This window comes from Megalobrama amblycephala, linkage group LG20 (assembly GCF_018812025.1).
Source record: "Megalobrama amblycephala isolate DHTTF-2021 linkage group LG20, ASM1881202v1, whole genome shotgun sequence".
Classification (NCBI taxonomy): domain Eukaryota; kingdom Metazoa; phylum Chordata; class Actinopteri; order Cypriniformes; family Xenocyprididae; genus Megalobrama; species Megalobrama amblycephala.
Window position 1 is genome coordinate 3,405,231 of NC_063063.1, and position 14,938 is coordinate 3,420,168.

At 34.8% G+C, this 14,938-nt stretch overlaps 1 protein-coding gene across 3 annotated transcripts in view; it reads left to right on the forward strand.

Annotated features, from left to right (window-relative positions):
- Window positions 1–14,938, forward strand: part of LOC125255090 (zinc transporter ZIP11-like) — a 168,979-nt gene that overhangs the window by 79,083 nt on the left and 74,958 nt on the right. For 2 of the 3 annotated variants that reach the window (XM_048170052.1, XM_048170053.1), the window contains exon 5: window positions 451–598. In XM_048170052.1, the coding sequence (XP_048026009.1) occupies window positions 451–598 (148 nt within the window). The remainder of the gene's footprint in view (window positions 1–450; window positions 599–14,938) is intronic. The other variant, XM_048170054.1, reaches the window with a different exon arrangement.

Sequence of the window (14,938 nt, forward strand, 5' to 3'; positions counted from 1 at the left end):
TTTACCCCGTGGTAAACATCTTAATGTTACTTCTCTCTCTATGCCTTTACTTACTGAGAGCGAATGCAACAGCCTGAGGTTCTTTATTAATGACAGCTCTGAAATGGATGCCTGCAATTTCACCATGCTTCCGTTTTCAAAAGCTAATTTTTTTTAAAGACAAATATATATAGGTTCGATATCAGCGACTGAACCCCCATTGGCGTTTTGTTTGCGTAGGTAGATATTTTCTTGGTTGACATCTAGATGAATAGTGTCAGACTGTGCCTTCAATAATGTTTGTAAATCAAAAACACAAGGTACAAGAATTTTAAAGGGCAAGGCTTTTGAATCTAGCATGTCAGATGTGGGCTTTTTATTGAATTTGAGATCTCACTGAATGCTTCACAATTCACAAAGCAATGCCATTTGGAATGCGTTTACATCTATCCATTTCATTGTTTTTTGCAGGGTGTCGGGACGGACCCTCATATGGCTCTGGCTCTGCAACCTGATGCCAAACTGACCAAAGAGAAGAAGAAGAACTCTATGGCTGGCCTGTGTGAGGAGGACGAGGACGAGCTGTCCATCAGGATAGGTAGAGCAGGAGTTCACTCAGGCAAGCTCTTCTTCACGATCCCACAGTCTGCTCTCACATAAACCTCCTCACTGGAGGCCAAAGCACTGCAGTAGATGTGTGTCAGCTGTATTGATGGCTCTCTCTGGGGTCCCTGTTGGCTTTTCTTCCACTTCTGAATCACATTCTTGTGTCTTTTTGTAATGGACAAGCTCACTTTCTTTAGGTTTCTCTCTGGGTTTCATTATTGCAGCTTTTATGTCTCTTTAGTGTGCACTATGTAGTGCTGGTGGTGGGTCTCTTTAAACTGCTTTGCCAATAGAGCACTGAAGGATTATACAGTTATCTCAAGCGGTGCTTAACGCAACATTTATGAAATATTACTATGTAACTTTTGAGGTTTACCATCATGAAAAGGTGGATCAGACATATGCACAGTTCAAGAGGGCTTTAGGTGATATTTATGGAAATGATAAAGACATAAAGAAAGAGATATATGATATATCTATTGCATAATATACGGCTTATAGTAGCTTTTCTGAATATGGCTTTTTGAATATTATCTCAGCATGCAGAAACTGAAATGACCTCTCTTCTTCACACATTAAGCATAATAGCATTTTCACTTTGATTTCCCAAAGAAATGTAGTTAAAATGACTCGTATGGAAAACATGGATTTTATTAACTAAAAAAAATAGCTGGATTTATCTGGGCTTGACAGCATTGTTAAAAGCTCTGCAGCTGTAATTCCTGAGGCAGAATTCACACAGTCTAATTATCAGAGCTAAATGAGTGTGAAATATTACATGCTGAACAAATGGAAAGTTCATCGTGCTAAAACGTCTGTAACCTCATTCAGCTTCTGACAGCTGCAGGTGCTTTATGACATTATCAACTGACTGCAGATCAGATCAGACGTCCATCTTGATGTTTACAGATAACACACACGTATATGTATAAAAAATATTAAGGTGATTCGAGGAAATGGGTAAATTGACTAAATGGAATGCCAGCTTGGTGTAATTATCACATTTTTGTTATAGTTAATGGTATTATTACTTGTAATTTCATAATTGTATTCAGCTACTGCAATGTACCACTTTTCACACAGGGTTAAAATTATTCATACTGGTGTTTTGTGAATATCATGATTATCAGTAATTATTACCCACAGGAAAAGAATGGAATCCTTTGTGGATGCATTGTTTGTTTGTTTATTTATTTATTTATTATAAAAGCAATACTAGAAAAACATACTTCACTATTTTTTCAATAAATAAATAAAAAAGTATATATATATATTTTTAATTTACTGTGTATGATCAAAGATCAAATCAATACTGTAATATTTAATTTCATTAAATAAATTATGGTTACTTAAATAAGTGAACAAGTAAATAAAGAAATATGATCATAAACGTGATACTAGAATACATTTTTTTGTCAATAAATAAATAAAAGTAAAATTATTTATTTATCCAAGTAAGTAACTATAAAAAATGTACTGCATTAAAACTATATTAAGATAAATAGTTTTATTGTAATAATTTATTTCATTAACTAAATTATGCTTACTGAAATAAGTGCATAAAAGTAAATAAATACATAAAGTAAATAAATAAAATTAATGTATTTTTTTATTTATAAAACTAAAAAAACAAAAATATATATTTTTTGTCAATAAATAAATACAATTTAAATTATTTATTTGTCCAAGTAAATCTGTATAAATCTGTATAAAAAATACAAAAAAAAAAATGTATTTCATTTTTTTTGTCAATAAATAAATAAAAGTAAAATTATTTATTTGTCTCAGTAAGTAAATCTGTATAAACAAACATTAAGACGATACTAAAATAAATAGTTTCATTGTAATAATTTATTTCATCAACTAAATTATGGTCACTGAAATAAGTGCACAAGTAAATATAAAATGAATGTATTATTTAATTATTTATTTAACCACATATATACAAAAATGCTAAAATAAATATTTTTATTGCAGTTTATTTAATTAAATAAATTATGGTTACTGAAATAAGTGCGCAAGTAAATAAACAAAATTAATGTATTATTTAAATACATTATATTAGAAAATACTAAAATAGATTATTTTTTATTAATTTATAATTTATTTATTTAAATAGTTTATCAAGTTAGTAAATAAATAAATGAAATTAAAGTATTTATTTATTTGTATTAACTCCATAGAAAATGAATAGAAAACCAAACTGCTGATTTAATATTTAGTTTGACATCCTGACGTTGATGATCGGCCGTGCCAGTTTCAGCAGTGCTGATAAATATGACTGAAGAGGCTAATGTATAGGGAGGGATGGCTTTGGAGTGCCTGTGCTCATGCGCTGGTTTCAGTTCAGAGAGAACAGCTATTTAAAGTGAGCAAGAGAGAGAGAATCTCAGGTGTGCCGTCGTGACTCGAGTTGGTTATCCGGCATGAAATGAAGGCTGATACAGGCGCCCTGAAGGGAGGCGATTATGTCTGTACACTTCCCTGCAGCTCCGCTCTGAGCCGCGATTACATCGCACCGCTGCTTGGACTGGGCAGACCACATTACAGGCTTAGAAAGAAGTCATAAAGTTGGAGCTGAGGCTGTGTTTGCTCTGGGTGTTTGCATGCTGTTTCTTAATCATCTGTTTGTTAAGACTGCCTTTAAATTCATCTGGAGCTTTGCAAATAATCTGTGTTTGATCAGGACGAAAGGGTCCAAAGGAAATGGTGTTTCTGACAGTGCTATCTTCTGCCTGCTCATGTGCTGCTATTCTCAGATCTGTTTCTCTTGATAACTGACCTCCAAACAGGAATAAATCAGTTTCCATGAAGCCTGTATATGCAGTGTATTATGAAGGCTTTGTAAAATTCATTCACAATGCCTTAGTAACTCACTTACACTTGTGATCTCAGCGGTCAAAACAGAACGTAGATGATAATAATAGCATTTTCTTTAAAATAAATGAATGCACTATGTTTTGTTTCAACAATATTTCTTTTGTATTTTTGGGGGATATCATGGTACTATATTCACCTCTAAATTATGCACCATTTAATTCTGTATAAATAAAATACAAATATTAGAAAAACATACACTCTAAAAAATGCTAGTTTAAAAACATCCCAAGTTGGGTTGAAAGTGGACAAACCCGTTTGGGTTGTTTTTACCCAGCGTTTGGGTTAATTTAACTCATCAATTGGGTTATTTTAACTCAGCAATTAGGCTATTTTATTGGTTTATTTTAACCCAGCAATTGGGCTATTTTTAACGCAGCAATTGGGCTATTTTATTGGGTTATTTTTAACTCAGCAGTTGGGTTATTTTTAACGCAGCAATTGGGCCATTTTATTGGGTTATTTTTAACTCAGCAGTTGGGTTATTTTTGACCCAGCAATTTGGCTATTTTTTAACTCACCAATTGGGCTATTTTATTGGGTTATTTTTAACTCAGGAATTGGGTTATTTTTAACTCAGCAGTTGGGTTATTTTTAACGCAGCAATTGGGCCATTTTATTGGGTTATTTTTAACTCAGCAGTTGGGTTATTTTTAACGCAGCAATTGGGCCATTTTATTGGGTTATTTTTAACTCAGCAGTTGGGTTATTTTTAACCCAGCAATTTGGCTATTTTTTAACTCACCAATTGGGCTATTTTATTGGGTTATTTTTAACTCAGCAATTGAGTTATTTTTAACTCAGGAATTGGGTTATTTTTAACTCAGCAGTTGGGTTATTTTTAACGCAGCAATTGGGCCATTTTATTGGGTTATTTTTAACTCAGCAGTTGGGTTATTTTTAACCCAGCAATTTGGCTATTTTTTAACTCACCAATTGGGCTATTTTATTGGGTTATTTTTAACTCGGCAATTGAGTTATTTTTAACTCAGGAATTGGGTTATTTTTAACTCAGCAATTGGGTTTTTTTATCTCGGCAACTGAGTTGTTTTAACTCAGCAATTGGGTTATTTTAACCCAGTGGTTGGGTTAAATGTTTGTCCAACCTGCTGGGCAGTTTTATTTAACTCAACTATTGTGTTTTTTCCTTTATCTTGTTTTCATCCTACACTCTAAAAAATGCTAGTTTAAAAACATCCCAAGTTGGGTTGAAAGTGGACAAACCCATTTGGGTTGTTTTAACCCAGCATTTGGGTTAATTTAACATGGGTTATTTTAACTCAGCAATTGGGTTATTTTTAACCCAGCAATTGGGCTATTTTTAACTCAGCAAGTGGGTTATTTTTAACCCAGCAATTGGGTTATTTTAACTTAGCAATTGGGTTATTTTTAACTCAGCAATTGGGTTATTTTTAACCCAGTAATTGGGCTAATTGGGCCAGTGGTTGGGTTAAATGTTTGCCAAAAATGAAAAATGTTGGCAGTTTAATTTAACCCAACTATTGTTTAAACATGACTATATGTCTGGCTTAAAATGAACCCAAAATATGTTGGAAATTAAAAATCAGACACATAATTACTAGAGGCAACAATAACAATCAAAAGGTGAACAATTATTAATAAGCAATTTAATAAATGTTTAATGTTTATTATTCATTAAATTCATTTTAAGCAAGCAATACAGTAATTTGTAAACAATAGTTGAGTTAAATAAAACTACCCAGCAGGTTGGGCAAACATTTAACCCAACTGCTGAGTTAAAACAACCCAATCACTGGGTTTGTTTGGGATTGTTTTTAATCCAGCATTTTTTTAGAGTGTACATTTAAGTGAAAACTGAGCAAAGTGATTTAAACTCCAATGCAAGGAAGTTGGATTGGTGCCATCTGGTTTAACGACGGGAAAAATGGTTGGTGATGATCCAAAAGGGTTGTCCCTATTCTCTTAATGAGTCATGGGTGTGTTTTTGGGCGTAACGTGAAATAAACCAATCAGATTCTCATCTTCCATTCCCTTTAAAAGCCAGTTGCGCTCGCGCCATGGTAGATTCGCTATTTACGTTATGCACCCCCATATAGGTGCATATTGCTAACACGCTCTTTAAATAAAAAAATAAAAAATTGCGCCATTGACTTTAGACCAGGTTTCAGTTGGTCAATCACACAGTCGTTTTCGGTTGCCTCAAAATAGCAACACGCCAACAATGCACCTGAACACACCTCGTTTTCAGACCAGCATGTCCATGGGCGCAAAAATGGGCACAAATGCATTTGCAATTTAAACAACATGGCGCCGGACGTGAAAATGATAACTGCGTCAGGCTGAAACTAGCAAACAACACTTGTGTCGCGCCTGGTGCCGAATTGCGCTGGGTGTATGATAGGACCCTTAGACATTATCAGTGACTACTTTATCATTGCTGATGTATAGATTCTACATTAAAAAAAAAAAAAAATGCTCTCTATTTTTTTTTTTTTTTTTTTATTGTTAATTCTTATATATTCCCATTCATAACTTAAGGACATTTTTGACCACTTAGATCACAAGTGTGACTGTTTATGACCATTTAGCTTTTTCTAACCAGGTCCAGTTTTTTTTTTTTTCATTCATTTTATTTTTGTTCATCGCAAGTGCCATGAAAGTTTCTTAAAATTTCAATGAAGTAAAATAATTATAATAATAATAATAATGAAAAAAAAAAAAAAAAAAAAAAAAATCTACGTTTCTGTCTAAATTGACTGAAAACAATAGGGTTAAAGATAATACATGATATAATATAGGAAATGAATGTTGATCATTTATTTCAGTATATTCAATCTATTATACTGTTTACCAAAGAATAGGAAATAAATATGATTTATTATAACTGTGGTTAGAGTTGTTTAAAATGCATAGATATATAGAGGCTTCATAGACTGTATTATCATAAACTGCTTATTATTGTGTGTTTTCTTTTTTGGGTGCTTTTCCTTTCCAGCCATCACTGTACACATCATCCATCAGACATTTTCAGAAATAAAGAGAGAGGTGTGGGGTATATAAGTGAAGATGTCTGTTTGCCTTTACTTAAATCACATAAAGATATAACCAACTGCTCATTCTGTATTTTTAATTATTTTTATTATGATTTTAAATAATAATAATACTATATACTACTTTTTGTTGTTTATTTACATTTTTATAGATAAATGTTTACTTGTTGATTAAATTGATTCTTTATTTGTTTCAACACAAATCAGGAGTTACATGTATTTTTCTCATTTTCTCTTTTGGCTTAATACTTACATTTTTAAATTAATAATAAAAAAATATTTTTTTACGGGGTCATATCTGGAGGAAATACAGTTCACTAGCACTTTTGAGGTAAGAGTTCAGTGTACTACAAAAAAAAAAAAATATATATATATATACTTACTGAGACTTTCAGAATCAAAGAGGCCGTTATTGAATATTGTAGCTGTTAAAACTAAATTGAGGCTGACAGAAAACCTGTGGCCCGTAAACAAACTCTTCATTCCACATGTGAAGAATGCCCGTTCACTTCTAAGAGTCACTTCAAAAGAGTTATTTACTGTATAATTGGAAAAATCCAAGTCCTTCTCTATTTGTTTGCCTTCCTGAATAATGAGAAAATATCAAGTTAGGTGTTTGTTGTCGCATCCCGCCTGAATGAATGTGTTTGCACGTCTTATTCTCTCTGCATCAGTGTTTATAAAGTGCTGGGAATATTTGCTGTTTATTCTCCTATTGTGTTTAAAGCTTCTGTTTTTTTATAAGATTCCCTTCTCCCTTTTGCCCCTGAGGCTTCCTGCTGGTTATGGTGAGATAATATTTGAAGGTAAAGATGGAGGCGGAGCTCATCAGGCTGAGCATTTGCCAAGAAACAGCAGGCCTGAATAGATGGGCATTATCGCTCATTCTCTCCGGCTCAGTTTCTTTCATTACAGAGGGGTTTCGGCAGCAAATATGAGCAGCTCGTGCTGAGCTGATCGCAACTTGGCTGCGTTCACCACACGTACATTTTTCATATTGCACTAACAGCAGGGCTTCAGTAGACAGAGTAAACACACAGTGTCATCATGCTTGCCTCAAGGTAAGATATCTTGAATGGCAAATAGCATTCAGCAAATGGAGTAATATGGACCTGGAACAGTTTTCCTGTTAAATATAAAAAAGCTTCCTACTTTGGCAAAGTCACAGTAAGTAGCTTTTATATGGAAGCTTGTTTCTGCCACGAAATAAAAAAAAAAAAAAAAAAAAAAAAAAATGAAAAAGGTAATTGCGACGTTTTATCTCACAATTCTGACTTTTTTTTCTTGCAATTGTGAGTTATAATGTCAGAATTGCATGATATAAACTCGTAATTGTGTCTTATAATGTCAGAATTGTGTGATATAATATATATAATATTGCAATTCTGACTTTTTCTCACAATTGCAAGTTTACATCATGCAATTCTGACTTTATATCTCTCAATTCTGACTTTAAAACTCTCAATTCTGACTTTATATCTCACAATTCTGACTTTTTTTTCTTGCAATTGCGAGTTATAAAGTGAGAATTGCGTGATATAAAGTCAAAATTGTGAGATGTAAAGTTGCAATTCCAATTGAGAGAAAATTATGAATTTTTATCACGCAGTTTTGACTATAACACCCAATTCTGACTTTTCTTCTCAGAATTGTGATATAAACACAATTTCCAGTTATAAAGTCAGAATTGCATAATATAAACTCGTAATTGTGTCTTATAAAGTCAGAATTGTGTGATATAATATATATAATATTGCAATTCTGACTTTTTCTCACAATTGCAAGTTTACATCATGCAATTCTGACTTTATAACTCTCAATTCTGACTTTATAACTCTCAATTCTGACTTTATATCTCACAATTCCTACTTTATAACTCTCAATTCTGACTTTATAACATGAATTATGACTTTATATCTCTCAATTTTGTCTTTATATCTCACAATTCTGAGAAAAAAAGTCAGAATTGTGAGAAAATTGCAATTACCTTTGCGGAAACAAGCTTCCATACTTTAATTAAAAAAATAAAATAAAATAAAATAAATAAATCAATGCTTCATATTGTAAACAATTATTTAAAATATAATTTCACAGAATTTCACTTCTCAGATTTGTGATATAAACTCACAATTTCCAGTTATAAAGTCAGATTTGCATGATATAAACTCGTAATTGTGTCTTATAAAGTCAGAATTGTGTGATATAATATATATAATATTGCAATTCTGACTTTTTCTCACAATTGCAAGTTTACATCATGCAATTCTGACTTTATATCTCTCAATTCTGACTTTGCAATTCTGACTTTATAACACACAATTCTGAGAAAAAAAAGTCAGAATTGTGTGAAAGTTGCAATTACCTTTGCGGAAACAAACTTCCATACTTTAATTAAAAAACAAATAAAATAAAAATAAATAAATCAATGCTTCATATTGTAAACAATTATTTAAAATATAATTTCACATATGTTTACTACAAATAAACCAAGACATGGATTATTTTCCATTCTCAAAATACTAGAGATGCTTGCTTAGACTGTTTATTATGCTGTACAGTAATTTAATAATTAATTCTCCTTCATGTCCTTCACATTATGTTAAAATATGTGCGCACAAAACCAGTCTTGAGTGTATCGCAGATCTTATGAGTCTTCTGGTACTTTCACCTGCTTATTTGTTTATTGATTTAATCTAATTCCCCCTCTCTGGATGTGTGCTTGACATTTCACAGTAGATATCTTGTTTACATGCTGCAAAATAACCTGGAAAGCATGCCTCTACCTACATTTTTACAAAATGTAGGCCGTAATGTTATTTGTATTTGAGCATATTTTATGTTCAATAATAGTATATGTTTTCTGTTCATTTTTATTATTTTTGTTTCCTATGGTATTTTTCTGAGCTATGTATTTGGTATTTAACCCTCTGGAGTCTGAGGCTGATTTGGGCCCTGGAGAAGTTTTGACATGCCCTGACATTTGTGCTTTTTTAAGTTGTTCATAAACATATAAATGACAAAAGTGTCATTACACTGTATTCAGCACAAACTAGGCTACAATAATATGTGAGGAACATGTATGTACATGTTTGTATTTTTGAAGGAATAATGTTTATGCGTGGTTATTGAAAAAACAAAAAACTTAAGTCACTGAAATAAGGCCAAAAAAAGTATATTAAATCTGTGTTCACAAGACTTTTGGGTATTGGAGGTTGTAGACTAGAGTTTTTGCTTCAGAATTATGTAAAAATTATGCTGCCTACTCCTTCATATAAAACAATATATTGATTTAGTTTTTGTAAGACACTTTTTGTCAAGAAACACAGTATGCGTGGAGGCGTGAATCTGCATGAATAATGGTGCATTCTCACCTGAGAAGACAAAAGAATCACATAATAATGACCTGAAATGACTTGCATATTAATGAGGCCTTTCAGTCAGGTAGGCTGTGAAAAAAACCCTCTGTAATAATGTCTCAGCTCATCATAAACAGCAATACTGTGAAATATTATTACAATTTAAAATAATGGTATTCTATTATATTCTTTAAAATATAATGTATTTCTGTGATGAAAAGTGTCTGAACAATTATGTTACCTCTATGGCATTTCATATAGGCTTTTAGCTTAAAAGCATGCACATTTGGAGAAATATTGATGGATTCTTATATATTTATGTCAATTTTCTATACTGAGAAGTAATATTTATTGTCATCACTATGAGTGCTGGATACTGTGTTTTCAATTCATACTTGCAGCCGGAGGGCGCTCTCTGTGCACATTTAGTCCACAAATTATTCTAAAGAAGAAAAGGAACTAGGAACTAACGGCATGTCTTCTAGAGATCGCTAACCATTGCATTGTTTTCGATTTGACTTGCACGATTTAAAACCTGACATTTCAACATTTCTTTAGACGTAAGTGTCATTTTTTTTTTTGTCATTAGTATTCATAAGTTACAGTTCATTTTCTGAGAACTATCAGATTGGACTTCGTTCAGAGGGAGAGGAGAGATCACGCATCATGTTAGTTTTCTTTTTTTTTTACAAAAAGCACAACATTGTGTTTTTACTCTGAGTGTACACAAATAAAAGAAGACATTCTATAGTTTCAATTGATATATTACTTATGTCTCTATGACAAGAAATGACGGAGTATTTTAAGTCTGTTTTGCTGCAATGTGAAAAAAATCCTGCAAAATGTGCTGGCGCATTTTCAGACCTCATGGAGTTAACATGGTGTCTCTCTAAGAGAATAGGATGTTGATGTTTGGAGGATGTAATATTTAAGCCTGTAGGGGGCATCACTTAACTATCTTACCTAAACTGGGTTCTAATTGGTTCATTGTATTCTAAACTTAATTGGCAATCAATTGTTGAAGCTATTAAGGTGTGCTGACCCAAAAATCTTTTACAAACCTGGGCCAAGTTTAATCCAGTAACCAGCATCACAGCTGGCAAAGGGGCATGTCTGACTTTGACATGTATATAATGCCATTATTATGTAATCAAAATGAAAATTATTATTGCTGGTCTTCAATGATAATGTCAAGTTACTTTAATGTATTTGCACAATAAGGATTTATGCTGATATCGTCCAAACACTTTGCCAGGGGTGTTTCCAAATGTTTGGAGGGCAGTGTAGTAAACTTGCTCTGCAGCTCACCTGATAAAGCATTGCTCTTGTGATGTGAAGCGCTCGGGTATGAGTCTCGTGAAACAGAGCTCAAAGACTTGCAGAAGCAGCTGAAATTACATGGTTGCTTCAGCAAAAGTGTTTTTATCACATGCTTGCTTTTGGTAACTCTATCGGTCAGGTTTAATGTAAGTGTTATTTTCAAACCCGATAGAGCATTAACCTTTTAGCGTCATTCACTGGACATTTCAATTCCGAACTATTTGCGATGCTTACAACAACTTTAAGATAAAACTGAATGTTCTTTCACTGGACATTTCACTTTGAAAGTGTTGCGAAACATGCAAGAAGCAACATAATATTGTTTTGCAGACATGACGCAACAGGCATGTTGTCCTTATCAATCCAGTAGCAGAGTTGTAAGTTATACTTATATTCAGTAGACTTAACTGTTGACCGTGTTCAAACTTGAATCAATTTTGTCCGTCTTCAGCAATATCTCTTTAAAAATTTAATGCTGAATGTCTGGAGTTTTCTGAAGTCTAGTTACTGTGATAAAATAAACATTTGGTTTTGTACACCATTTGAACAGTTAAGAAATATATAGGCGTTCCCTCAAAATCAAACCAGACATGTTATTGCAGTAGGAGAAGTAGTTAATCCCACAGTGAATGGCTTTCATGGTCAATTGCATTAAAAGATGAGCTTGTTTGCTTTGATCAAGGCACTGCTCATGGACTTAATAAGTTGCTAATGTCTTTCACTCAGTTTCTGATGCACAATGATTCCCCCAAAGTAGAATATTACAACCGTCTTCTCGTTTTTTCTCTTGCATTCTTGCATGGATGTAGTCCTTTTTCTGTAGTCAGGTTTAATTCATTTGAGTTGATGACAGACATGAACAGGATTTAGTGAAGAAAAAATTCAGAACTGTGAGCTTTCGAACTTCTTAATTCTGTCACTGAAATTACTGACGGAATTTGTTAACGAGGTTGATAGTTGGCTGGTTTCCCCTTTGAAATCCTGTTTGGTAAAACAATTGTTTAAAACAGTGTGGCCATAAGTAGAGTTTTCTAGTAGACTATGGGAGATGATTCGAGCATTGTAAACAATATTTTTAATAATTATCTCCTGTGATTTTAATTAAATCGGGAGGATCTTGAGTAATCAGTTCATGCAGTTATTGTGGTATTTTGATTGTCTTATTGTAAGCCCCTGATAATGAGTTGAATTCCCAATGGTGATGCATATTATCAGATCTTAAAAGTAACAGGGATGGATGGATGGATGGATGGATGGATGGATGGATGGATGGATGGATGGATGGATGGATGAATGGAGACAGAAAACAATGGATGGATGGATGGATGGATGGATGGATGGATGGATGGATGGATAGAGACAGAAAACAATGGATGGATGGAGACAGAAAACGATGGATGGATGGATGGATGGATGGATAGATGGATGGAGACAGAAAACAATGGATGGATGGATGGATGGATGGAGACAGAAAACAATGGATGGATGGATGATGGATGGAGACAGAAAACAATGGATGGATGGATGGATGGATAGAGACAGAAAACAATGGATAGATGGATAGATGGATGGATGGATGGATGGATGGATGGATGGATGGATGGATGGATGGAGACAGAAAACGATGGATGGATGGAGAAAACAATGGATGGATGGATGGATGGATGGATGGATGGAGACAGAAAACAATGGATGGATGGATGGATGGAGACAGAAAACAATGGATGGATGGATGGATGATGGATGGAGACAGAAAACAATCGATGGATGGATGGATGGATGGATGGATAGAGACAGAAAACAATGGATGGATGGATGGATGATGGATGGAGACAGAAAACAATCGATGGATGGATGGATGGATGGATGGATGGATGGATAGAGACAGAAAACAATGGATGGATGGATGGATGGATGGATGGAGACAGAAAACAATGAATGTATGGATGATGGATGGAGACAGCAAACAATGGATGGATGGATGGATAGAGACAGAAAACAATGGATGGATGGATGGAGACAGAAAACGATGGATGGATGGAGAAAACAATGGATGGATGGATGGAGACAGAAAACAATGGATGGATGGATGGATGGATGGATGGATAGAGACAGAAAACAATGGATGGATGGATGGATGGATGGATGGATGGATGGATGGAGACAGAAAACGATGGATGGATGGAGAAAACAATGGATGGATGGATGGAGACAGAAAACGATGGATGGATGGATGATGGATGGAGACAGAAAACGATGGATGATGGATGGATGGATAGAGACAGAAAACAATGGATAGATGGATGGATGGATGGATGGAGACAGAAAACGATGGATGGATGGAGAAAACGATGGATGGATGGATGGATGGATGGATGGATGGATGGATGGATGGATAGAGACAACGATGGATGGATGGAGAAAACAATGGATGGATGGATGGATGGAGACAGAAAACAATGGATGGATGGATGGATGGATGGATGGATGGATAGAGACAGAAAACAATGGATGGATGGATGGATGGAGACAGAAAACGATGGATGGATGGAGAAAAAATGGATGGATGGATGGATGGATGGATGGAGACAGAAAACATGGATGGATGGATGGATGGATGGATGGATGGATGGAGACAGAAAACAATGGATGGATGGATGGATGGAGACAGAAAACAATGGATGGATGGATGATGGATGGAGACAGAAAACGATGGATGGATGGATGGATGGATGGAGACAGAAAACAATGGATGGATGGATGGAGACAGAAAACGATGGATGGATGGATGGATGGATGGAGACAGAAAACAATGGATGGATGGATGGATGGAGACAGAAAACAATGGATGGATGGATGGATGGATGGATGGAGACAGAAAACAATGGATGGATGGATGGATGATGGATGGAGACAGAAAACAATGGATGGATGGATGGATGGAGACAGAAAACAATGGATGGATGGATGGAGACAGAAAACGATGGATGGATGGATGGATGGATGGATGGATGGATGGATGGATGGAAGGATGGATGGATGGAGACAGAAAACAATGGATGGATGGATGGAGACAGAAAACAATGGATGGATGGAAGGATGGATGGATGGAGACAGAAAACAATGGATGGATGGATGGAGACAGAAAACAATGGATGGATGGATGATGGAGACAGAAAACAATGGATGGATGGATAGAGACAGAAAACAATGGATGGATGGATGGATGGATGGAGACAGAAAACGATGGATGGATGGAGAAAACAATGGATGGATGGATGGATGGATGGATGGATGGAGACAGAAAACATGGATGGATGGATGGATGGATGGATGGATGGATAGAGACAGAAAACAATGGATGGATGGATGGATGATGGATGGAGACAGAAAACAATCGATGGATGGATGGATGGATGGATGGAGACAGAAAACGATGGATGGATGGATGGATGGATGGATGGATGGATAGATGGATGGAGACAGAAAACGATGGATGGATGGATGGATGGATGGATGGATGGATGGAGACAGAAAACAATGGATGGATGGATGGATGGAGACAGAAAACAATGGATGGATGGATGGATGGATGGATGGATGGATAGAGACAGAAAACAATGGATAGATGGATGGATGGATGGATGGATGGATGGATGGATGGATGGATGGAGACAGAAAACGATGGATGGATGGAGAAAACAATGGATGGATGGATGGATGGATGGATGGATGGATGGATGGATGGAGACAGAAAACAATGGATGG